The sequence below is a fragment of the Gallus gallus genome, chromosome 34 (assembly GCF_016699485.2).
Source record: "Gallus gallus isolate bGalGal1 chromosome 34, bGalGal1.mat.broiler.GRCg7b, whole genome shotgun sequence".
In the NCBI taxonomy this organism is placed as follows: domain Eukaryota; kingdom Metazoa; phylum Chordata; class Aves; order Galliformes; family Phasianidae; genus Gallus; species Gallus gallus.
Window position 1 is genome coordinate 2371362 of NC_052565.1, and position 22308 is coordinate 2393669.

The 22308-nt window shown below is 63.2% G+C and overlaps 1 protein-coding gene across 4 annotated transcripts in view; it reads left to right on the top strand.

Annotated features, from left to right (window-relative positions):
- The window catches only part of SLC11A2 (solute carrier family 11 (proton-coupled divalent metal ion transporters), member 2), a 65178-nt gene that overhangs the window by 22204 nt on the left and 20666 nt on the right, over positions 1–22308 (top strand). For all 4 annotated transcript variants that reach the window (NM_001128102.3, XM_046904962.1, NM_001396394.1 and 1 more), the window contains 12 exons: positions 3112–3237; positions 6336–6455; positions 9257–9363; positions 9463–9533; positions 10610–10677; positions 12461–12616; positions 15360–15518; positions 15629–15715; positions 17954–18073; positions 19434–19583; positions 20583–20656; positions 20745–20898. In NM_001128102.3, coding sequence (NP_001121574.3) covers positions 3112–3237; positions 6336–6455; positions 9257–9363; positions 9463–9533; positions 10610–10677; positions 12461–12616; positions 15360–15518; positions 15629–15715; positions 17954–18073; positions 19434–19583; positions 20583–20656; positions 20745–20898 — 1392 coding nt within the window. The remainder of the gene's footprint in view (positions 1–3111; positions 3238–6335; positions 6456–9256; positions 9364–9462; positions 9534–10609; positions 10678–12460; positions 12617–15359; positions 15519–15628; positions 15716–17953; positions 18074–19433; positions 19584–20582; positions 20657–20744; positions 20899–22308) is intronic.

The following is a 22308-nucleotide window of genomic DNA, read 5'->3' on the forward strand; positions in this document are numbered from 1 at the left end:
GTCCGGGTCCCGGTTCGGGTCTCGGTTTGGTCCCGGTCCGGGTCCCGGTTCGGGTCTCGGTTCGGTCCCGGTCCGGTCCGGTCCGGTCCGGTCCTGGTCCCGGTCCGGGTCCCGGTTCGGGTCCCGCTTCGGGTCTCGGTTCGGTCCCGGTCCGCTCCGGTCCGGTCCTGGTCCCGGTCCGGGTCCCGGTTCGGGTCTCGGTTCGGTCCCGGTCCGGTCCCGGTCCCGGTCCGGGTCCCGGTTCGGGTCTCGGTTCGGTCCCGGTCCGGTCCCGGTCCGGTCCGGGTCTCGGTTCGGTCCCGGTCCGGTCCCGGTCCGGTCCGGTCCCGGTCCCGGTCCGGGTCCCGGTTCGCTCCCGGTCCGGTCCTGGTCCCGGTCCGGGTCCCGGTTCGGGTCTCGGTTCGGTCCCGGTCCGGTCCCGGTCCCGCCCCACCGCCGCTTTCCGTGCGGTCCTCACTCCGTCCGTCCGTTCCCCCCCCGCCCCGCAGAGGACCGCCCCGCGGAGGCCGTCGGCTCCGTGTCGGGCAGTCGGAACGCGCTGCAGGCCGCTGCCGGGGGAGGACGACGAGGAGCCGTTCACCACTTATTTCGACAGCAAAATCCCCATCCCCGACGATGAGACGGTGGGTGCGCAGACCCCCCAAACCCCCCCCAAAACCCCCCCCAAAACCCCCCCGACCCCCCCCCGAACCCCCCCCAGCACCCAGGGTGGGGGCTGTGCTGCGCCCGGGGGGGTCCCCATTGCGCCCGGGGGTCCAAAGTGCTCCCGGGGGGTCCATGGTTCTGTGCTCCTGGGGGGGGTCTGCAGTGCTCCCGGGGGTCCACGCTGTTCCTTTGGGTCCCCTTTGCTTCTGGGGGGGTCCTCATTGCTCCTGGGGGTCCATGCTGTTCCTTTGGTCCGTGCTTCTCCTGGGGGGGGGTCCGCACTGCTTCTGGGGGTCCTCATTGCTCCTGGGGGGTCCATGCTGTTCCCGGGGGTCCATGGTTCTGTGCTCCCGGGGGGTCCCCATTGCTCCCGGGGGTCCCCATTGCTCCTGGGGGTCCAAAGCACTCCTGGGGGTCCCCATTGTTCCTGGGGGGGTCCCCATTGCTCCCGGGGGTCCAAAGCGCTCCCGGGGGTCTGTGCTGCTCCCGGGGGGTCCATGGTTTCTGTGATCCCGGGGGGTCCCCATTGCTCCCAGGGGTCCTCATTGCTCCTGGGGGTCCACACTGCTCCTGGGGGTCCTCATTGCTGCTGAGGGTCCGTGCTGCTCATGGGGGTCTGCAGTGCTCTTGGGGGTCCTGCACTGCACCCAGGGGTTGACACTGCTCCTGGGGGTCCATGGTTCTGTGCTCCCGGGGGTCCCCATTGCTCGCCGGGGGTCTTTGTGTTGTTCCTGGGGGTCCTCATTGCTTCTGGGGGTCTCTGTGTTGTTCCTGGGGGCCCTCATTGCTCCCGGGGGTCTGCAGTGCTCCCGGGGGTCCATGGTGATTGTGGGGGTCTGCACCATTCCCAACTGTCTGTGCTGCTCCTGGGGGGTCCACACTGCTCCCGGGGGGTCCATAGTTCTGTGCTCCTGGGGGTCCTCATTGCTCCCGGGGGGTCCATGGTTCTGTGATCCCGGGGGTCCCCATTGCTCCCGGGGGTCCCCATTGCTCCTGGGGGTCCAAAGCACTCCTGGGGGTCCCCATTGTTCCTGGGGGGTCCCCACTGTTCCTGGGGGTCCTCATTGCTCCTGGGGGTCTGCAGTGCTCTTGGGGGTCCACGCTGCACCCAGGGGTTCACACTGCTCCTGGGGGGGTCCCCATTGCTCCCGGGGGTCCAAAGCACTCCCGGGGGTCTGTGCTGCTCCCGGGGGGTCCATGGTTCTGTGATCCCGGGGGTCCCCATTGCTCCCAGGGGTCCCCATTGCTTCTGGGGGTCACCCATTGCTCCTGGGGGTCCAATGCTGTTCCTTTGGTCCGTGCTTCTCCTGGGGGGTCCCCATTGCTCCCAGGGGGTCCATGGTTCTGTGATCCCGGGGGTCCCCATTGCTACCGGGGGTCCCCATTGCTCCCAGGGGTCCCCATTGCTCCTGGGGGTCCAAAGCACTCCTGGGGGTCCCCATTGTTCCTGGGGGGTCCCCACTGTTCCTGGGGGTCCTCATTGCTCCTGGGGGTCCGCACTGTTCCCGGGGGTCCATGGTTCTGTGCTCCCGGGGGTCCCCATTGCTTCTGGGGGTCCCATTGCTCCCGGGGGGTCCCCATTGCTCCTGGGGGTCTGCAGTGCTCCTGGGGGTCCGTGCAGTTCCTTTGGGTCCCCATTGCTTCTGGGGGTCTCTGTGTTGTTCCTGGGGGCCCTCATTGCTCCCGGGGGTCCGCACTGCTCCCGGGGGGGTCCATAGTTCTGTGCTCCTGGGGGTCCTCATTGCTCCCGGGGGTCCTCATTGCTCCCGGGGGTCCCCATTGCTTCCCGGGGGGTCCATGGTTCTGTGATCCCGGGGGTCCCCATTGCTCCCAGGGGTCCTCATTGCTTCTGGGGGGTCCCCATTGCTCCTGGGGGTCCAAAGCACTCCTGGGGGTCCCCCATTGTTCCTGGGGGGGTCCCCACTGTTCCTGGGGGTCCGCATTGCTCCTGGGGGTCCACACTGTTCCCGGGGGTCCATGGTTCTGTGCTCCGGGGGGGGTCCCCATTGCTCCCGGGGGGTCCAAAGCGCTCCCGGGGGGTCCAAAGCACTCCTGGGGGTCCTCATTGCTCCTGGGGGTCCTCATTGCTGCTGGGGGTCCGTGCTGCTCATGGGGGTCTGCACTGCACCCAGGGGTCCACACTGCTCCCGGGGGGTCCATGGTTCTGTGCTCCCGGGGGTCCCCATTGCTCCTGGGGGTCCAATGCTGTTCCTTTGGTCCGTGCTTCTCCTGGGGGGGTCCCCATTGCTCCTGGGGGTCCCCATTGCTCCTGGGGGTCCAAAGCACTCCTGGGGGTCCCATTGTTCCTGGGGGGTCCCCACTGTTCCTGGGGGTCCTCATTGCTCCTGGGGGTCCGCACTGCTCCTGGGGGTCCGCGGTGCTCCCGGGTCTGTGGTACCCCCTGGGGGTCCGCGCTGCTCCCGGGGCTGAGGGCCGTCCCCCCCCTTTCCCCCCCCCCCCCCGCAGCATTCGTGCTTCAGCTTCCGAAAGCTGTGGGCCTTCACCGGGCCGGGCTTCCTGATGAGCATCGCCTATTTGGACCCCGGGAACATCGAGTCCGACCTGCAGTCCGGAGCCGTGGCGGGGTTCAAGGTCTGGGGGGGCGGGGGGTGGGGACTTTGGTCGGGGAGGAGGGTTGGGGGTGGGGGAGAAAGGTGTGGGGTGGGGGAGGAGGGTTTGGGGTGAGGGGAGGAGGGTTTGGGGTGAGGGGAGGGAGGGTTTGGGGTGGGGGAGAAAGGTGTGGGGTCGGGGAGGAGGGTTTGGGGTGGGGGAGAAAGGTGTGGGGTCGGGGAGGAGGGTTGGGGGTGAGGGGAGGAGGGTTGGGGGTGAGGGGAGGAGGGTTTGGGGTCAGGGGAGGAGGGTTTGGGTTTGGGTTGGGACAGGAGGGTTTTGGGGTGGGACAGGAAGGTGTGGGGTTGGGGAGGAGGGTTTGAGTTGGGACTTTGGGGTCTGGCAGGAGGGTTTGGGGTCAGGGGAGGAGGGTTTGGGGTGGGGGAGAAAGGTGTGGGGTTGGGGGAGGAGAGTTTGGGGTGGGGGAGGAGGGTTTGGGTTGGGACAGAAAGGTTTGGGGTCGGGGGAGGAGGGTTTGGGGTCAGGGGAGGAGGGTTTGGGGGTGGGGGAGGAGGGGTTTGGGTTTGGGTTGGGATAGGAGGGTTTGGGGTCAGGGGAGGATGGTTTAGGGGTCGGGGAGGATGGTTTTGGGGTCAAGGGAGGAGGGTTTGAGTTGGGACTTTGGGGTCTGGCAGGAGGGTTTGGGGTCAGGGGAGGAGGGTTTGGGTTTGGGTTGGGACAGGAGGGTTTTGGGGTGAGGGGAGGAGGGTTTGGGTTGGGACAGAAAGGTGTGGGGTCAGGGAGGAGGGTTTGGGGTGGGGGAGGAGGGTTTGGAGTCAGGGGAGGGAGGGTTGGGGTTGGGGGTCAGGGGAGGAGGGTTTGGGGTGGGACAGAAAGGTGTGGGGTCGGGGGAGGAGGGTTTGGGGTGGGACAGAAAGGTTTGGGGTTGGGGGAGGAGGGTTTGGGTTTGGGGTGGGACAGAAAGGCTTGGGATCAGGGGAGGAGAGTTTGAGTTGGGACAGAAAGGTGTGGAGTCGGGGGAGGAGGGTTTGGGGTGGGGGGAGGAGGGTTTGGGGTCAGGGGAGGAGGGTTTGGGTTGGGAGAGAAAGGTTTGGGGTTGGGGGAGGAGGGTTTGAGTTGGGACTTTGGGGTCGGGGAGGAGGGTTTGGGGTCAGGGGAGGAGGGTTTGGGTTGGGACAGAAAGGTTTGGGGTCAGGGGAGGAGGGTTTGGGGTGGGGGGGAGGAGGGTTTGGGTTTGGGTTGGGACAGAAAGGTGTGGGGTCGGGGGAGGAGGGTTTGGGGTCAGGGGAGGAGGGTTTGGGTTTGGGGTGGGGGAGAAAGGTGTGGGGTCAGGGAGGAGGGTTTGGGGTGGGGGAGGAGGGTTTGGGGTCAGGGGAGGAGGGTTTGGGGTAGGGGAGAAAGGTGTGGGGTCAGGGAGGAGGGTCTGGGGTGGGACAGAAAGGTTTGGGATCAGGGGAGGAGGGTTTGCGTTGGGACTTTGGGGTCGGGGAGGAGGGTTTGGGTTTGGGTTGGGACAGAAAGGTGTGGGGTCGGGGGAGGAGGGTTTGGGGTCAGGGGAGGAGGGTTTGGGTTTGGGGTGGGGGAGAAAGGTGTGGGGTCAGGGAGGAGGGTTTGGGGTGGGGGAGGAGGGTTTGGGGTCAGGGGAGGAGGGTTTGGGGTAGGGGAGAAAGGTGTGGGGTCAGGGAGGAGGGTCTGGGGTGGGACAGAAAGGTTTGGGATCAGGGGAGGAGGGTTTGCGTTGGGACTTTGGGGTCGGGGAGGAGGGTTTGGGGTGGGGGAGAAAGGTGTGGGGTCAGGGGAGGAGGGTTGGGGTTGGGGGTCAGGGGAGGAGGGTTTGGGTGGGACAGAAAGGTGTGGGGTTGGGGGAGGAGGGTTTGGGTTGGGTTGGGACAGGAGGGTTTGGGGTCAGGGGAGGATGGTTTAGGGGTCGGGGAGGAGGGTTTGGGGTGGGACAGGAAGGTGTGGGGTCGGGGGAGGAGGGTTGGGAGTGGGACAGGAAGGTGTGGGGTCGGGGAGGAGGGTTTGGGGTGGGACAGAAAGGTGTGGGGTCAGGGAGGAGGGTCTGGGGTGGGGGAGGAGGGTTTGGGGTCAGGGGAGGAGGGTTTGGGGTGGGGGAGAAAGGTGTGAGGTCGGGGAGGAGGGTTTGGGGTGGGGGAGGAGGGTTGGGGTTGGGACAGAAGGGTTTGGGGTTGGGGGAGGAGGGTTTGGGGTCAGGAGAGGAGGGTTGGGGGTGGGACAGAAAGGTGTGGGGTCGGGGGAGGAGGGTTTGGGGTGGGGGAGGAGGGTTTGGGGTCGGGAGGAGGGTTTGGGTTTGGGTTGGGACAGGAGGGTTTGGGGTGGGGGAGGATGGTTTAGGGTCGGGGAGGATGGTTTGGGGTCAAGGGAGGAGGGTTTGGGTTGGGACAGGAGGGTTTGGAGTGAGGGGAGGAGGGTTTGGGGTCAGGGGAGGAGGGTTTGGGGTGGGGGAGGAGGGTTTGGAGTGAGGGGAGGAGGGTCTGGGGTGGGACAGAAAGGCTTGGGATCAGGGGAGGAGGGTTTGCGTTGGGACTTTGGGGTCTGGGAGGAGGGTTTGGAGTCAGGGGAGGAGGGTTTGGGGTGGGACAGAAAGGTTTGGGATCAGGGGAGGAGGGTTTGGATTTGGGTTGGGACAGGAGGGTTTGGGGTGAGGGGTAGGAGGGTTTGGGGTTGGGACAGAAAGGTTTGGGGTCAGGGGAGGAGGGTTTGGGTTTGGGGTGGGACAGAAGGGTTTGGAGTGAGGGGAGGAGGGTTTGGGTTGGGACAGAAAGGTGTGGGGTCAGGGGAGGAGGGTTTGGGTTTGGGGTGGGACAGAAGGGTTTGGGGTGGGGGAGGAGGGTTTGGAGTGAGGGGAGGAGGGTTTGGGGTTGGGACAGAAAGGCGTGGGGTCAGGCAGGAGTGGTTTGGGGTCGGGTCGGGCAGGACGTGGGGTGTGGAGCAGCACAGAGCTGCACTGCCGGAGTGCTCCGTGAGCCCTGGGCTGCGTGGGGGGGCTCAGCCATTGCTGCTCTGTGAGCCCTGGGCTGCGGGGGGGGGCTCAGCCATTTCCGCTCCGTGAGCCCCACGGATTCCCCCCCCTTTCCATCCCCCCCCCCCCCCCGCAGCTGCTGTGGGTGCTGCTGTTGGCCACGGTGATCGGGCTGCTGCTGCAGCGCCTGGCGGCGCGGCTCGGCGTGGTGACGGGGCTGCACCTGGCCGAGGTGTGCCACCGCCAGTACCGCACGGTGAGCGGGGGGGGGGGGGGCTGCTCCGACCCCGTGGTCCCCCTCATAAGGGCTGCAGGGCACCGCTCATAGCCCACCCCTCATATTCCCCCCCCCCCGGGCTGCATGGCACCGCTCACAGCCCCCGCCTCGTCTTCCCCCCCCCACCCATGGCTGCAGGCCATCTCTCATAGCCCACCCTTTGCCATCCCCCCCATCCCATGGCTGTAGGGCTCTGCTCACAGCCCACCCCTCACGTTCCCCCCCCCAGGTCTGCACAGCACCACCCATAGCCCACCCCTCATATTCCCCTCTCCCCATGGCTGCAGGGCTCCCCTCACTGCCCACCCCTCATATTCCCCCCCCCCATGGCTGCATGGCACCGCTCACAGCCCCCACCTCGTCTTCCCCCCCTCCCCAGGTCTGCAGGGCACCACTCATAGCCCACCCTTCTCCATCCCCCCCATCCCATGGCTGTAGGGCTCCTCTCACTGCCCACCCCTCACACTCCCCCCCTCCCCATGGCCATAGGGCTCTGCTCATAGCCCACCCCTCATATTCCCCCCCCCCCATGGCTGCAGAGCACCCCTCTCCACCCACCCCTTACCCTTTGCTCCCCCCCATGGCTGCAGGGCTCTGCTCACAGCCCACCCCTCACGTTCCCCCCCAGGTCTGCACAGCACCACCCATAGCCCACCCCTCACATTCCCCTCTCCCCATGGCTGCAGGGCACCTCTCATAGCCCACCCTTTGCCATCCCCCCCATCCATGGCTGTAGGGCTCCCCTCACTGCCCACCCCTCACCTTCCCCCCCTCCTGAGGGCCGCGGGGCACTCACAGCCCACCCTTCACCATCCCCCCCCCCCCCCCCCCCCCCATCTCATGGCTGCATGGCACTGCTCACTGTCCACCCCTCACCATCCCCCCTCCCCACGTCTGCAGGGCATCTCTCATAGCCCACCCCTCATATTCCCCCCTCCCCATGGCTGCAGGGCTCTGCTCACAGCCCACCCTTCTCCATCCCTCCATCTCATGGCTGCATGGCACCCCTCGCAGCCCACCCCTCACCTTCTCCCCCCCCTCAGGGCTGCAGAGCACTGCTTATGGCCCACCCCTCATATTCCCCCCTCCCATGGCTGCATGACACCGCTCACAGCCCACCCCTCATATTCCCCCAACCCTCAACTTCTCCCCCTCCCCAGGTCTGCAGGGCACCGCTCATAGCCCACCCTTCTCCATCCCCCCCATCCCATGGCTGTAGGGCTCTGCTCACAGCCCACCCCTCACGTTCCCCCCCAGGTCTGCACGGCACCGCTCATAGCCCACCCCTCATATTCCCCTCTCCCTATGGCTGCAGGGCATCTCTCATAGCCCACCCTTCTCCATCCCCTCCCCCCCCATGGCTGCAGAGCACTCCTCATAGCCCACCCCTCACACTCCCCCCCTCCCCATGGCCATAGGGCTCTGCTCATAGCCCACCCCTCATATTCCCCTCTCCCCATGGCTGCAGGACACCCCTCATAGCCTCCCCTTCACCCCCCCCCATCCCATGGCTGTATGGCACAGCTCACAGCCCACCCTCCCCCGCCCCCCCCTCCCCCCCCATGGCTGCAGAGCACCGCTCACAGCCCACCCCTCACATTCCCCCCCAGGGCTGCATGGCTCTGCTCATAGCCCACCCCTCATATTCCCCTCTCCCCAGGTCTGCAGGGCACGTCTCATAGCCCACCCTTTGCCATCCCCCCCCCATCTCATGGCTGCAGGGCTCCCCTCACTGCCCACCCCTCACCTTCTCCCCCTCAGGGCTGCAGGGCTCTGCTCACGGCCCACCCCTCATATTCCCCCCCCCCATGGCTGCACGGCACCACTCACAGCCCACCCCTCATATTCCCCTCTCCCCATGGCTGCAGGGCATCACTCATAGCCCACCCTTTGCCATCCCCCCCCCCCTCATGGCTGCAGGGCTCCCCTCACTGCCCACCCCTCACCTTCTCCCCCCCCTCAGTGCTGCAGAGCACTGCTCACAGCCCACCCCTCATATTCCCCCCTCCCCATGGCTGCAGGGCATCTCTCATAGCCCACCCTTCACCACCCCCCCCCCCCCATCTCATGGCTGCATGGCACTGCTCACTGTCCACCCCTCACCATCCCCCCCCCCCATGGCTGCAGGGCTCCTCTCACAGCCCACCCCTCACCTTCTCCCCCTCCCCATGGCTGCAGAGCACTGCTTATGGCCCACCCCTCATATTCCCCCCTCCCATGGCTGCATGACACCGCTCACAGCCCACCCCTCATATTCCCCCACCCCTCACCTTCTCCCCCTCCCTATGGCTGCAGGGCACCTCTCATAGCCCACCCTTCTCCATCCCCCCCTCCCCAGGTCTGCAGGGCTCCTCTCACAGCCCACCCCTCACCTTCTCCCCCCTCCCCTCAGTGCTGCAGAGCACTCCTCATAGCCCACCCCTCACACTCCCCCCCTCCCCATGGCTGTAGGGCTCTGCTCGTAGCCCACCCCATGTGTTCCCCCCCTCCCCAGGGCTGCACAGCACCACTCATAGCTCAGCCCCCATCTCCCCCTCCCCATGCAGGGCTCCCCTCACTGCCCACCCCTCACCTTCTCCCCCTCCCCATGGCTGCAGGACACCCCTCATAGCCTCCCCTTCACCCCCCCCCATCCCATGGCTGTACGGCACAGCTCACAGCCCACCCTCCCCCTCCCCCCCCCCGCCCCCCCCCAGTGCTGTACGGCACAGCTCAGCCCTCTCCCCCCACCTTCTCCCCCTCTTCAGCAGCATTTTCTCCCCCCCCCCCCCCCCCCCCAGGTGCCCCGGATCATCCTGTGGCTGATGGTGGAGCTCGCCATCATCGGCTCCGACATGCAGGAGGTCATCGGCTCAGCCATCGCCATCAACCTGCTGTCGGTGGGGAAGTGAGTGGGGGGGGTCCTCGTGGGGTTTTGGGGTGGGGGGGGTGATATGGGGCTGGTTTGGGGGGGGGCGCCACTGCTGACACCCACACCCACCCGCAGGATCCCACTGTGGGGCGGAGTGCTCATCACCATCGCTGACACCTTCGTCTTCCTCTTCCTGGACAAATATGGTTAGTGGGGGCTGTGGGGGGATGCTGGGGGGTGGGGGTGGATATTGGGGTCTGGGAGTGGGGGATAATGGGGTCTGGGGGGAGATACTGGGGTTTGGGGGGTCTGGGAGTGGGGGATAATGGGGTCTGGGGGGGGATGCTGGGGTCTGGTGGTAAGGGATGCTGGGGTCTGGTGGTGGATAATGGGGTTTGGGAGTGGATGGTGGGGTCTGGGGGTAGATAATAGGGTTTGGGAGTGGATGGTGGGGTCTGGTGGGGGATACTGGGGTGTGAATGCTGGGGTCTGGGTCTGGATGGTGGGGGTCTGGTGGGGGATAGTGGGGTTTGGGAGTGGGTGGTGGGGTCTGGTGGGGAATAATGGGGTCTGGGGGGCGATGGTGAGGTCTGGTAGGGGATACTGGGATGTGAATGCTGGGGTCTGGGTCTGGGAGTGGATGGTGGGGTCTGGTGATGGATAATGGGGTGTGGGGGTGGATGCTGGGGTGTAGTGGGAGGTATTAGGATCTGCTGGTGGATGGTGGAGTTTGGGAGTGGATGGTGGGGCCTGGGGTCGGATAATGGGGTCTGGGGGGGATGGTGAAGTCTGGTGGGGGAGATACTGGGGTGTGGGGTGGATGCTGGGGTGTAGTGGGAGATACTGGGATCTGGTGGTGGATAATGGGGTTTGGGAGCGGATGGTGGGGTCTGGTGACTGGGGTTTGGGGGGGTTACTGGGGTTTGGGGATGGATACTGGGGTCTGGTGGGGGATGGTGAGGTCTGGTGGGGGGATACTGGGGTCTGGGAGTGGATGGTGGGGTCTGGTGGTGGATAATGGGGTTTGGGAGTGGATGGTGAAGTTTGGAAGTGGATGGTGGGGGATACTGGGGTTTGGGGGGGTTATTGGGGTCGGGGGATGGATGCTGGGGTCTGGTGGTGGGGGATGCTGGGGTCTGCAGGGGGATGGTGGGGTCAGGGTGGATATTTGGGGTCTGGGGGAGGGGGATGCTGAGGTCTGGGGGTGGGGGATGTTGGGGTCTGCAGGGGGTGGTGGGGCCCTGCAGTGAGCAGCACGCTGAGCCTGCTGCTGTCCGTGCAGGTCTGCGGAAGCTGGAGGCGTTCTTCGGGTTCCTGATCACCATCATGGCGCTGACCTTCGGATACGAGGTATGGGGGGCTGCTGCTGGGGCACCCCGAGCCCTACAACCCACCCCGAGCCCTACAACCCACCCCGAGCCCTGCAGCCCACCCTGACCCTGCAGCACCGCTGTGCCCGCATTACAGCTGCTGAGGGCGACCTGAGCTGCAGCACGGGGTGGAGAACCCCCCCATCCCAAAGGGGGAATCTGTAATGTGGGGTGGAGAACCCCCCCATCCCAAAGGGGGCGCTGTGGTGCGGGGTGGAGAACCTCTCATCCCGAAGGGGGCATTTGCAGTGCAGGGTGGAGAACCCCCCCATCCCAAAAGGGGAATCTGCAGTGTGGGGTGGAGAACCCCCCCATCCCAAAGGGCATCATACAATGTGGGGTGGAGAACCCCCCATCCCAAAGGGCATCATACAGTGTGGGGTGGAGAACACCCCATCCCAAAGGGGGAATCTGCGGTGCGGGGTGGAGAACCCCCCCATCCCAAAGGGGGAATCTGCAGTGTGGGGTGGAGAACCCCCCATCCCAAAGGGGGAATCTGTAATGTGGGGTGGAGAACCCCCCCATCCCAAAGGGGGAATCTGCAGTGTGGGGTGGAGAAACCCCCATCCCAAAGGGGGCGCTGCAGTGCAGGGTGGAGAACCCCCCATCCCAAAGGGGGAATCTGTAATGTGGGGTGGAGAACCCCCCATCCCAAAGGGCATCATACAATGTGGGGTGGAGAACCCCCCATCCCAAAGGGGGAATCTGTAATGTGGGGTGGAGAACCCCCCATCCCAAAGGGCATCATACAGTGCGGGGTGGAGAACCCCCCATCCCAAAAGGGGAATCTGCAGTGTGGGGTGGAGAACCCCCCCATCCCAAAGGGGGAATCTGCAGTGTGGGGTGGAGAACCCCCCCATCCCAAAGGGGGCGCTGTGGCGCGGGGTGGAGAACCTCTCATCCCGAAGGGGGCATTTGCAGTGCAGGGTGGAGAACCCCCCCATCCCAAAGGGGGAATCTGCAGTGTGGGGTGGAGAAACCCCCCATCCCAAAGTGCATCATACAGTGCGGGGTGGAGAACCCCCCATCCCAAAGGGGGCATTTGCAGTGCAGGGTGGAGAACCCCCCCATCCCAAAGTGCATCATACAGTGTGGGGTGGAGAACCCCCCCATCCCAAAGGGGGAATCTGCAGTGCGGGGTGGAGAACCCCCCATCCCAAAGGGCATCATACAGTGCGGGGTGGAGAACCCCCCATCCCAAAAGGGGAATCTGCAGTGTGGGGTGGAGAACCCCCCCATCCCAAAGGGGGAATCTGCAGTGTGGGGTGGAGAACCCCCCCATCCCAAAGGGCATCATACAATGTGGGGTGGAGAACCCCCCCATCCCAAAGGGGGCGCTGCAGTGCGGGGTGGAGAACCCCCCATCCCAAAGGGGGAATCTGCAGTGCGGGGTGGAGAACCCCCCATCCCAAAGGGCATCATACAGTGCGGGGTGGAGAACCCCCCATCCCAAAGGGGGCGCTGCAGTGCGGGGTGGAGAACCCCCCCATCCCAAAGAGGGAATCTGCACTGTGGGGTGGAGAACCCCCCATCCCAAAGGGGGAATCTGTAATGTGGGGTGGAGAACCGCCCATCCCAAAGGGGGCGCTGTGGTGCGGGGTGGAGAACCGCCCATCCCAAAGGGGGCGCTGCGGTGCGGGGTGGAGAACCGCCCATCCCAAAGGGGGAATCTGCACTGTGGGGTGGAGAACCGCCCATCCCAAAGGGGGCGCTGTGGCGGTGCTGAGCGCGGAGCTGAGCCCGGCGCCGCCGTCTGCCCGCAGTACGTGACGGTGAGGCCGGACCAGAAGCAGCTGCTGCGGGGGCTGTTCGTCCCCGAGTGCCGCGGCTGCGGCACCCCGCAGCTGGAGCAGGCGGTGGGCATCGTGGGGGCCGTCATCATGCCGCACAATATGTACCTGCACTCCGCCCTGGTCAAGGTGAGCCGTGCGGCGGCGGCGGCTCACGGCGGTGCGGGGTCTCCCACGGAGGGGGGGGGGCATGCAAAGGTGCGGCTGCACCGAGCAGAGACCTCATGTGTGGGGGTGCATCGCTGTGTGCGTCCTCACTGCACCCCCACTCTGTGCGCCCTCAGACTCTGCACCCCCACTCTGTGCCACCCTCATTATGCACCCCCACACTCTGCGCCCCCACTCTGTGCACCCTCTTTGAGCACCCCCACTTTGTGCACGCTCATTATGCACCCCCACACTCTGCACCCCCAAACTCTGCACCCCCATTGAGCACCCCCACTCTGTCCCCCCCATTGAGCACCCCCACTTTGTGCACACTCATTATACACCCCCACACTTTGCACCCCCACTCTGTGCACCCCCACACTCTGCACCCCCACTCTGTTCCACCCTCATTATGCACCCCCAAACTCTGCGCCCCCATTGAGCACCCCCACTCTGTGCACGCTCATTATGCACCCCCACACTTTGCACCCCCAAACTCTGCACCCCCAAATTCTGCACCCCCACACTTTGCACCCCCACTCTATGCCACCCCCATTGAGCACCCCCACTTTGTGCAGGCTCATTATGCACCCCCACACTTTGCACCCCCACTCTGGGCACCCCCAAACTCTGCACCCCCACTCTGTGCGCCCTCAGACTCTGCACCCCCACTCTGTGCATTCACTCTATGCGCTCCCATACTTTGCACCCCCACTCTGTGCACCCCCAAACTCTGCACTCCCACTCTGTGCACCCTCATTGAGCACCCCCATACCTTGCACCTTCAAACTCCGTGCACCCTCACTCTATGCACCCCCACTCTGTGCACCCCAAACTCTGCACCCTCAAACTCTGTGCACCCCCACACTTTGCGCCCCCACTCTGTGCACCCTCATCGAGCACCCCCAATTTGTGCACACTCATTATGCACCCCCACACTCTGCACCCCCACTCTGTGCACCCCCAAACTCTGCCCCCCCATTGAGCACCCCCACTCTGTGCACATTCGTTATGCACCCCCACACTTTGCACCCCCACTCTGTGCACCCCCACACTCTGCACCCCCATTGAGCACCCCCACTCTGTTCCACCCTCATTATGCACCTCCACACTCTGCACCCCCACTCTGTTCCACCCTCATTATGCACCCCCACTCTGTGCACCCCCAAACTCTGCGCCCCCATTGAGCACCCCCACTTTGTGCACACTCATTATGCACCCCCACACTTTGCACCCCCAAACTCTGCCCCCTCATTGAGCACCCCCACTCTGTGCACCCTCATTGAGCACCCCCACTTTGTGCCCCCTCATTGAGCACCCCCACACTCTGCACCCCCACTTTGTGCACCCTCATTATGCACCCCCACACTCTGCACCCCCACTCTGTGCACACTCATTATGCACCCCCACACCTTGCACCCCCAAACTCTGCGCCCCCATTGAGCACCCCCACTCTGTCCCCCCTCATTGAGCACCCCCACTTTGTGCACCCTCATTATGCACCCCCACACTCTGCACCCCCACTCTGTGCAGCCCCACACTCTGCACCCCCACTCTGTTCCACCCTCATTATGCACCCCCACTCTGTGCACCCCCAAACTCTGCACCCCCATTGAGCACCCCCACTCTGTGCACCCTCATCGAGCACGCCCACTCTGTGCACGCTCATTATGCACCCCCACACTTTGCACCCCCAAACTCTGCACCCCCATACTTTGCACCCCCACTCCGTGCCCCCTCATTGAGCACCCCCAATTTGTGCACGCTCATTATGCACCCCCAAACTCTGCATCCCCACTCTGTGCACCCCCAAACTCTGCACCCCCACTCTGTGCACCCCCATACCTTGCCCCTTCAAACTCTGTGCACCCCCACACTTTGCACCCCCACTCTGTGCACCCTCATTGAGCACCCCCACTCTGTGCACTCACTCTGTGCACCCCCATACCTTGCACCTTCAAACTCCTTGCATCCCCACACTTTGCACCCCCACTCTGTGCACCCTCATTGAGGACCCCCACTCTGTGCACACTCATTATGCACCCCCATACTTTGCACACCCAAACTCTGCACCCCCATTGAGCACCCCCACTCTGTCCCCCCCATTGAGCACCCCCACTCTGTGCCACCCTCATTATGCACCCCCACACTTTGCACCCCCACTCTGTGCATCTCCAAACTCTGCACCCCCACTCTGTGCACCCCGAAACTCTGCACCCCCACTCTGTTCCACCCTCATTATGCACCCCCAAACTCCGTGCCCCCATTGAGCACCCCCACTTTGTGCCCCCTCATTGAGCACCCCCACACTCTGCACCCCCACTTTGTGCACCCTCATTATGCACCCCCACACTCTGCACCCCCAAACTCTGCGCCCCCATTGAGCACCCCCACTCTGTGCACCCTCATTGAGCACCCCCACTCTGTGCACACTCATTATGCACCCCCATACTTTGCACACCCACACTCTGCACCCCCACTTTCTGCACCCCCATACTTTGCACCCCCATACTCTGCACCCCCAAACTCTGCACCCCCAAACTCTGCGCCCACATTGAACACCCCCACTCTGTGCACACTCATTATGCACCCCCATACTTTGCACCCCCAAACTCTGCACCCCCATTGAGCACCCCCACTCTGTCCCCCCCCAGTGAGCCCCCCCACTCCGTGCCCCCCCACTCCACGCCCCCCACGGATGCATTCCCGTTGCCCCCCCCCGCAGTCCCGCCAGGTGAACCGCTCCAACCCGCGGGAGGTGCGCGATGCCAACAAATACTTCTTTGCCGAGTCGTGCATTGCGCTCTTCGTCTCCTTCATCATCAACGTCTTCGTCGTCTCCGTCTTCGCCGAGGCGTTCTACGGCAAAACCAACGCGGATGTGGTGAGTCGGGGGGGGGGGCTGGGAGGGGTCGGGGGGGCGTTGGGCTGAGCTGGGAGGACGGAGGGGGGGTCCCCCGCTGCCCCCCAGCAGCGCTCGGGGTCTCGTTGCAGCACGAGGTGTGCGCCAACGCCAGCAGTGCCCACGCAGCGCTGTTCCCGAGCGACAACGCCACGCTGGAGGTGGACATCTACAAAGGGGTGAGGGCTGCTGAGAGCGCTGTGCCTGCTGATAACAACGGCCCCCAGCTGATAACGGCCCCCAGCTGATAACAACGGCCCCCAGCTGATAGCACAGCCCCTGCTCTAATAGCACAGCCCCCAGCTGATAACGGCCCCCAGCTGATAACAACGGCCCCCAGCTGATAACAGCCCCCAGCTCTGATAATAGCCCCTGCTCTGATAGCACAGCCCCCAGTTCTGATAGCACAGCCCCCAGCTGATATAGCACAGCCCCCTACTCTGATAGCACAGCCCCTGCTCTGATAGCACAGCCCCCAGCTGATAGCACAGCCCTCAACTGATAGCACAGCCCCCGGCTGATATAGCACAGCCCCCTGCTCTGATAGCACAGCCCCTGCTCTGATAGCACAGCCCCCAGCTGATATAGCACAGCCCCCAACTGATAACAGCCCCTGCTCTGATAGCACAGCCCCCAGCTGATAGCACAGCCCCGTACTCTGATAGCACAGCCCCCTGCTCTGATAGCACAGCCCCCAGCTGATATAGCACAGCCCCCAGCTGATATAGCACAGCCCCCAGCTGATAACGGCCCCCAGCTGATAACAGCCCCCAGCTCTGATAATAGCCCCTGCTCTGATAGCACAGCCCCCAGTTCTGATAACAGCCCCCAGCTGATAGCACAGCCCCCAGCTGATATAGCACAGCCCCCAGCTCTGATAGCACAGCCCCCAGCTGATAATAGCCCCTGCTCTGATAGCACAGCCCCCAGCTCTGATAACAGCCCCCAGTTCTGATAGCACAGCCCCCAGTTCTGATAACAGCCCTCAGCTGATAGCACAGCCCCCAGTTCTGATAACACAGCCCTCAGCTGATAGCACAGCCTCCAGCTGATAGCACAGCCCCCAGCTGATATAGCACAGCCCCAGTTTTGATAGCACAGCCCCCAGCTCTGATAACAGCCCCAGCTGATAACAGCCCCCAACTGATATAGCACAGCCCCCAACTGATAACACCCCCAGCTCTGATAGCTGGAAGGGTCTTTGAAGATCACAAACTATGGGATGGTTGATTGGAAGGGCCTAAAAGGTGGCTGAGCCATGGGATTGTTGGGATGAAGGTGTCCTTACAGATCAGTGAACAATGGGGTGGTTGGGTTGGAAGGGTCCTGGAAGGTCATAGAGCTATAGGACGGTTGGATGGAAGGGTCCTGGAAGGTCACAGAGCTATAGGATGGTTGCACGGGAGGGTCCTGGAAGGTCACAGAGCTATGGGATGGTTGGATGGGAGGGTCCTGGAAGGTCACAGAGCTACAGGGTGGTTGGATTGGAAGGGTCCTGGTCAGAGCTATAGGATGGTTGGAAGGGAGGGTCCTGGAAGGTCACAGAGCTATGGGATGGTTGGATGGGAGGGTCCTGGAAGGTCACAGAGCTATGGGATGGTTGCATGGGAGGGTCCTTGAAGGTTGCAGGGCTATAGGATGGTTGGATGGGAGGGTCCTGGAAGGTCACAGAGCTATGGGATGGTTGGATGGGAGGGTCCTGGAAGGTCACAGAGCTACAGGGTGGTTGGATTGGAAGGGTCCTGGAAGGTCACAGAGCTATGGGATGGTTGGATGGGAGGGTCCTGGAAGGTCACAGAGCTATGGGATGGTTGGATGGGAGGGTCCTGGAAGGTCACAGAGCTATGGGATGGTTGGATGGGAGGGTCCTGGAAGGTCATAGAGCTATGGGATGGTTGCATGGGAGGGTCCTGGAAGGTCACAGAGCTATGGGATGGTTGGATGGGAGGGTCCTGGAAGATCACAGAGCTATGGGATGGTTGGAAGGGAGGGTCCTGGAAGGTCACAGAGCTACAGGATGGTTGGATGGGAGGGTCCTGGAAGATCACAGAGCTATGGGATGGTTGGAAGGGAGGGTCCTGGAAGGTCACAGAGCTACAGGATGGTTGGATGGGAGGGTCCTGGAAGATCACAGAGCTATGGGATGGTTGGATGGGAGGGTCCTGGAAGGTCACAGAGTTATGGGATGGTTGGATGGGAGGGTCCTGGAAGGTCACAGAGCTACAGGATGGTTGGATGGGAGGGTCCTGGAAGGTCACAGAGCTATAGGATGGTTGGATGGGAGGGTCCTGGAAGATCACAGAGCTATAGGATGGTTGGGTAGGAAGGGTCCTGGAAGGTCACGGTGCTATGGAATGGTTGGATGGGAGGGTCCTGGAAGGCCAGGTGTCGGTGGCCTCCAGCTCTGTCTGTTGCAGGGCGCAGTGCTGGGCTGTTACTTCGGCCCGGCTGCTCTCTACATTTGGGCCATTGGGATCCTGGCGGCCGGGCAGAGCTCCACCATGACCGGGACGTACTCAGGGCAGTTCGTCATGGAGGTCCGCACCGCCCCCCTCTGCGTCCCCCCCCTCCGCTGCTGCTTTTCCCTCTGAACCTTTTCCTCTCCTCTTTTCCTCCCCTCTGCTGTCTGTTCTGCATCTCCTTTCCTCTCTGCTCCTCTTCTGGCATTCCCGCATCCTCTTCTCTCTTCTCTTCTCTTCTCTTCTCTTCTCTTCTCTTCTCTTCTCTTCTCTTCTCTTCTCTTCTCTTCTCTTCTCTTCTCTTCTCTTCTCTTCTCTTCTCTTCCCTTCCCTTCCCTTCCCTTCCCTTCCCTTCCCTTCCCTTCCCTTCCCTTCCCTTCCCTTCCCTTCCCTTCCCTTCCCTTCCCTTCCCTTCCCTTCCCTTCCCTTCCCTTCCCTTCCCTTCCCTTCCCTTCCCTTCCCTTCCCTTCCCTTCCCTTCCCTTCCCTTCCCTTCCCTTCCCTTCCCTTCCCTTCCCTTCCCTTCCCTTCCCTTCCCTTCCCTTCCCTTCCCTTCCCTTCCCTTCCCTTCCCTTCCCTTCCCTTCCCTTCCCTTCCCTTCCCTTCCCTTCCCTTCCCTTCCCTTCCCTTCCCTTCCCTTCCCTTCCCTTCCCTTCCCTTCCCTTCCCTCCCCTCCCCTCCCCTCCCCTCCCCTCCCCTCCCCTCCCCTCCCCTCCCCTCCCCTCCCCTCCCCTCCCCTCCCCTCCCCTCCCCTCCCCTCTCCTCTCCCTCCCCTCCTCCTCCATCAGCCCCATCTGTGTCCTCTGCTGCTCTTCTCTCTGTCTGTATCTCCTCATCTCCCTGTGGGTTCTCCTCCCCTCCTGCCTTACTTCTTCCTTCCCCTCTCTTCTTCCACTCTGCTCCTCTTTTGCCTTCCCTGTATCCTCTCTTCTCCTTTTCTCCTCCTCTTTCTGGGCTATTTCCTTTCTTTTCTGCTCTTCTCCATCTTCCCCATCTGCGTTCTCCTCTGCTGCTCTTCATCCTTACCTTCATCTCCTCATCCTCCCATCGCCTCTTCTGTATTTCCGTTATCCTCTTTCCCTCTTCTGCTCTTTGGTCTCTCCTGTATCCTCCCCTCCCTCCTCTCCGGGTTTTATCCCTTCTTTCCCCCTTCTGCTCTCCCCCTCCTCCCCGTACCCCATCCGCGTCCTCCTCTGCCTCTCTTCTCTCTCTCCGTATCTCCTCATCCTCCTCTCAGCTCTTCTTCTCTTTTACCTCACTTCTATCTCCTCTCCCCCTCTCCCGCTCTGCTCCTCTCCTGCCTTTCCTCCCCCCTCTTCTGCTCTCTCTTCCTCCCTCTGTGCTCTCTTCTCCCCTTACGTTCCCCCCTCTGCTCGCCGTTCCCCACCCCCCCTTCTTTCCCCCCTCCCCACGTTGTCAGCACCCCTCTCCTCCTGCAGGGCTTCCTCAACCTGCGCTGGTCTCGCTTTGCCCGCGTGCTGCTGACGCGCTCCATCGCCATCACCCCCACCCTCTTCGTGGCCATCTTCCAGGACGTGGAGCACCTGACGGGGATGAACGACTTCCTCAACGTGCTCATGAGCCTGCAGGTGGGGCAGGGCCTGCAGCCCCCCCAGTCGCACTGTGCTGCAGTGGGGGGGTGGGGGGTCTGCAGTGCATCCTTCGGGATTCCTTCCTGCAAAGTGGGGCTGGGGGGGAAGGCTGCCCCGGTCCTGGCTTCCATCAGTGGGGTGTGTGTGTGGGGGGGGGGGGTTGGCTGCCTCTGCTCTGTCCCTGTGGGAGCCCACGGTGGGGGTCTGCTTGTCGCAGCGATGGGATGGGGGGGATGGCCGTGATGTGGAGGAGGGGATGGGAATGCACTTTTCAGCCCCACAGGGAGTGATGGGATGGGGGGGAATGGGTGTAGCGTGGAGGAGGGGGCAGGAATGCACTCCTGCATTGATGGGATGAGGGGGGGGGGGGCAGCTGTGATGTGAGGGAGGGGGCAGGAATGCATTTGTCACCCAGATGCACAGTGATGGGATGAGGGGGAACCACCGCAATGCAGAGGAGGGGATGGGAATCCGCTCGTCATCCTGACGTGGGGTGATGGGATGGGGGGGGGATGGCTGTAAGACAAAAAGGGGGGGATGGGAATGCAATTGTCACATGGATGCACGGTGATGGGATGGGGGGAATGGCTGCGATGTGGAGAAGGGGATGGGAATGCATTTGTCAGCCTGACGTGGGGTGATGGGATGGGGGGGAATGGCTGTAAGGCAGAGGAGGGGAGTGATGGGACATGGGGGGGAATGGCTGTAAGGCAGAGGAGGGGACGGGAATACACTTGTCACCTGGGCACGGTGATGGGATGGGGGGGGGAATGGCTGTAAGACAAAGGAGGAGTGGCTGTGGTTGGATGTGGGGTGATGACATCCATGGGGATGCCTCCCTGTGCTCCATGGTCACGCTGTCCCCCAGCCCAACCCACACCTCTCCACGGCCCCACACGTTTCCCATTGGGGAGAAGTCCCCCCCCCCCCCTAATCACACCCTCAGGGGACGCCCGGAGCCCACTCCCCTCCTCACCCCTCCTCCTTCCATCTCAGCTCCCATTCGCCCTCATCCCAGTGCTGACCTTCACCAGCCTGCCCAGCGTCATGAACGACTTCGCCAATGGGCTGTGAGTACAGTGGGGGGTTGGGGGGGGGTCCGAAGGGGTCTGAGGGGGGGTCCGGGGGGGGTCCGTGCTCAGCCCACAGTGCTGGCAGGTTCTGGAAGATCGGCGGCGGTGCGGTCATCCTCCTGGTGTGCAGCATTAACATGTACTTCGTGGTGGCCTACGTCATGGCGCTGAACCACGTGGGACTCTACGTCGGCGCAGCCATCCTCAGCGTCATCTACCTGGCCTTCGTCGCGTACCTGGTGAGCACGTCCTGCAAGGTCATACAGCTGGGGGGAGGTTGGGTTGGGAGGGTCCTGAAAGGTTGTAGAGTTGGGGGGATGTTGGGTTGGGAGGGTCCTGAAAGGTCATACAGCTGGGGGGAGGTTGGGTTGGGAGGGTCCTGAAAGGTCGTAGAGCCAAGGGATGGTTGGGTTGGGAGGGTCCTGAAAGGTCATAGAGTTGGGGGATAGTTGGGTTGGGAGGGTCCTGAAAGGTCGTAGAGCCATGGGATGGTTGAGTTGAGAGGGTCCTGCAAGGTCGTAGAGCCATGGGATGTAGTTGGGTTGGGAGGGTCCTGCAAGGTCATAGAGCTGGGGGGAGGTTGGGTTGGGAGGGTCCTGAAAGGTCATAGAGCCATGGGATGGTTGGGTTGGGAGGGTCCTGAAAGGTCATACAGCTGGGGGGAGGTTGGGTTGGGAGGGTCCTGAAAGGTCGTAGAGTTGGGAGGTAGTTGGGTTGGGAGGGTCCTGAAAGGTCATACAGCTGGGGGGATGTTGGGTTGGGAGGGTCCTGAAAGGTCGTAGAGTTGGGGGGAGGTTGGGCTGGGAGGGTCCTGAAAGGTCGTAGAGTTGGGGGGAGGTTGGGTTGGGAGGGACCTGAAAGGTCATACAGCTGGGGGGAGGTTGGGTTGGGAGGGTCCTGAAAGGTCGTAGAGCCATGGGATGGTTGGGTTGGGAGGGTCCTGAAAGGTCATAGAGTTGGGGGGTAGTTGGGTTGGGAGGGTCCTGAAAGGTCGTAGAGTTGGGGGGTAGTTGGGTTGGGAGGGTCCTGAAAGGTTGTAGAGCCATGGGATGGTTGGGTTAGGAGGGTCCTGAAAGGTCGTAGAGCCATGGGATGTAGTTGGGTTGGGAGGGTCCTGAAAGGTCATACAGCTGGGGGGATGTTGGGTTGGGAGGGTCCTGAAAGGTCATAGAGCCAAGGGATGGTTGGGTTGGGAGGGTCCTGCAAGGTCATACAGCTGGGGGGAGGTTGGGTTGGGAGGGTCCTGAAAGGTCGTAGAGTTGGGGGGTAGTTGGGTTGGGAGGGTCCTGAAAGGTCATACAGCTGGGGGGAGGTTGGGTTGGGAGGGTCCTGAAAGGTCGTAGAGTTGGGAGGTAGTTGGGTTGGGAGGGTCCTGAAAGGTCATACAGCTGGGGGGATGTTGGGTTGGGAGGGTCCTGAAAGGTCGTAGAGTTGGGGGGAGGTTGGGCTGGGAGGGTCCTGAAAGGTCGTAGAGTTGGGGGGAGGTTGGGTTGGGAGGGACCTGAAAGGTCATACAGCTGGGGGGAGGTTGGGTTGGGAGGGTCCTGAAAGGTCGTAGAGCCATGGGATGGTTGGGTTGGGAGGGTCCTGAAAGGTCATAGAGTTGGGGGGTAGTTGGGTTGGGAGGGTCCTGAAAGGTCGTAGAGTTG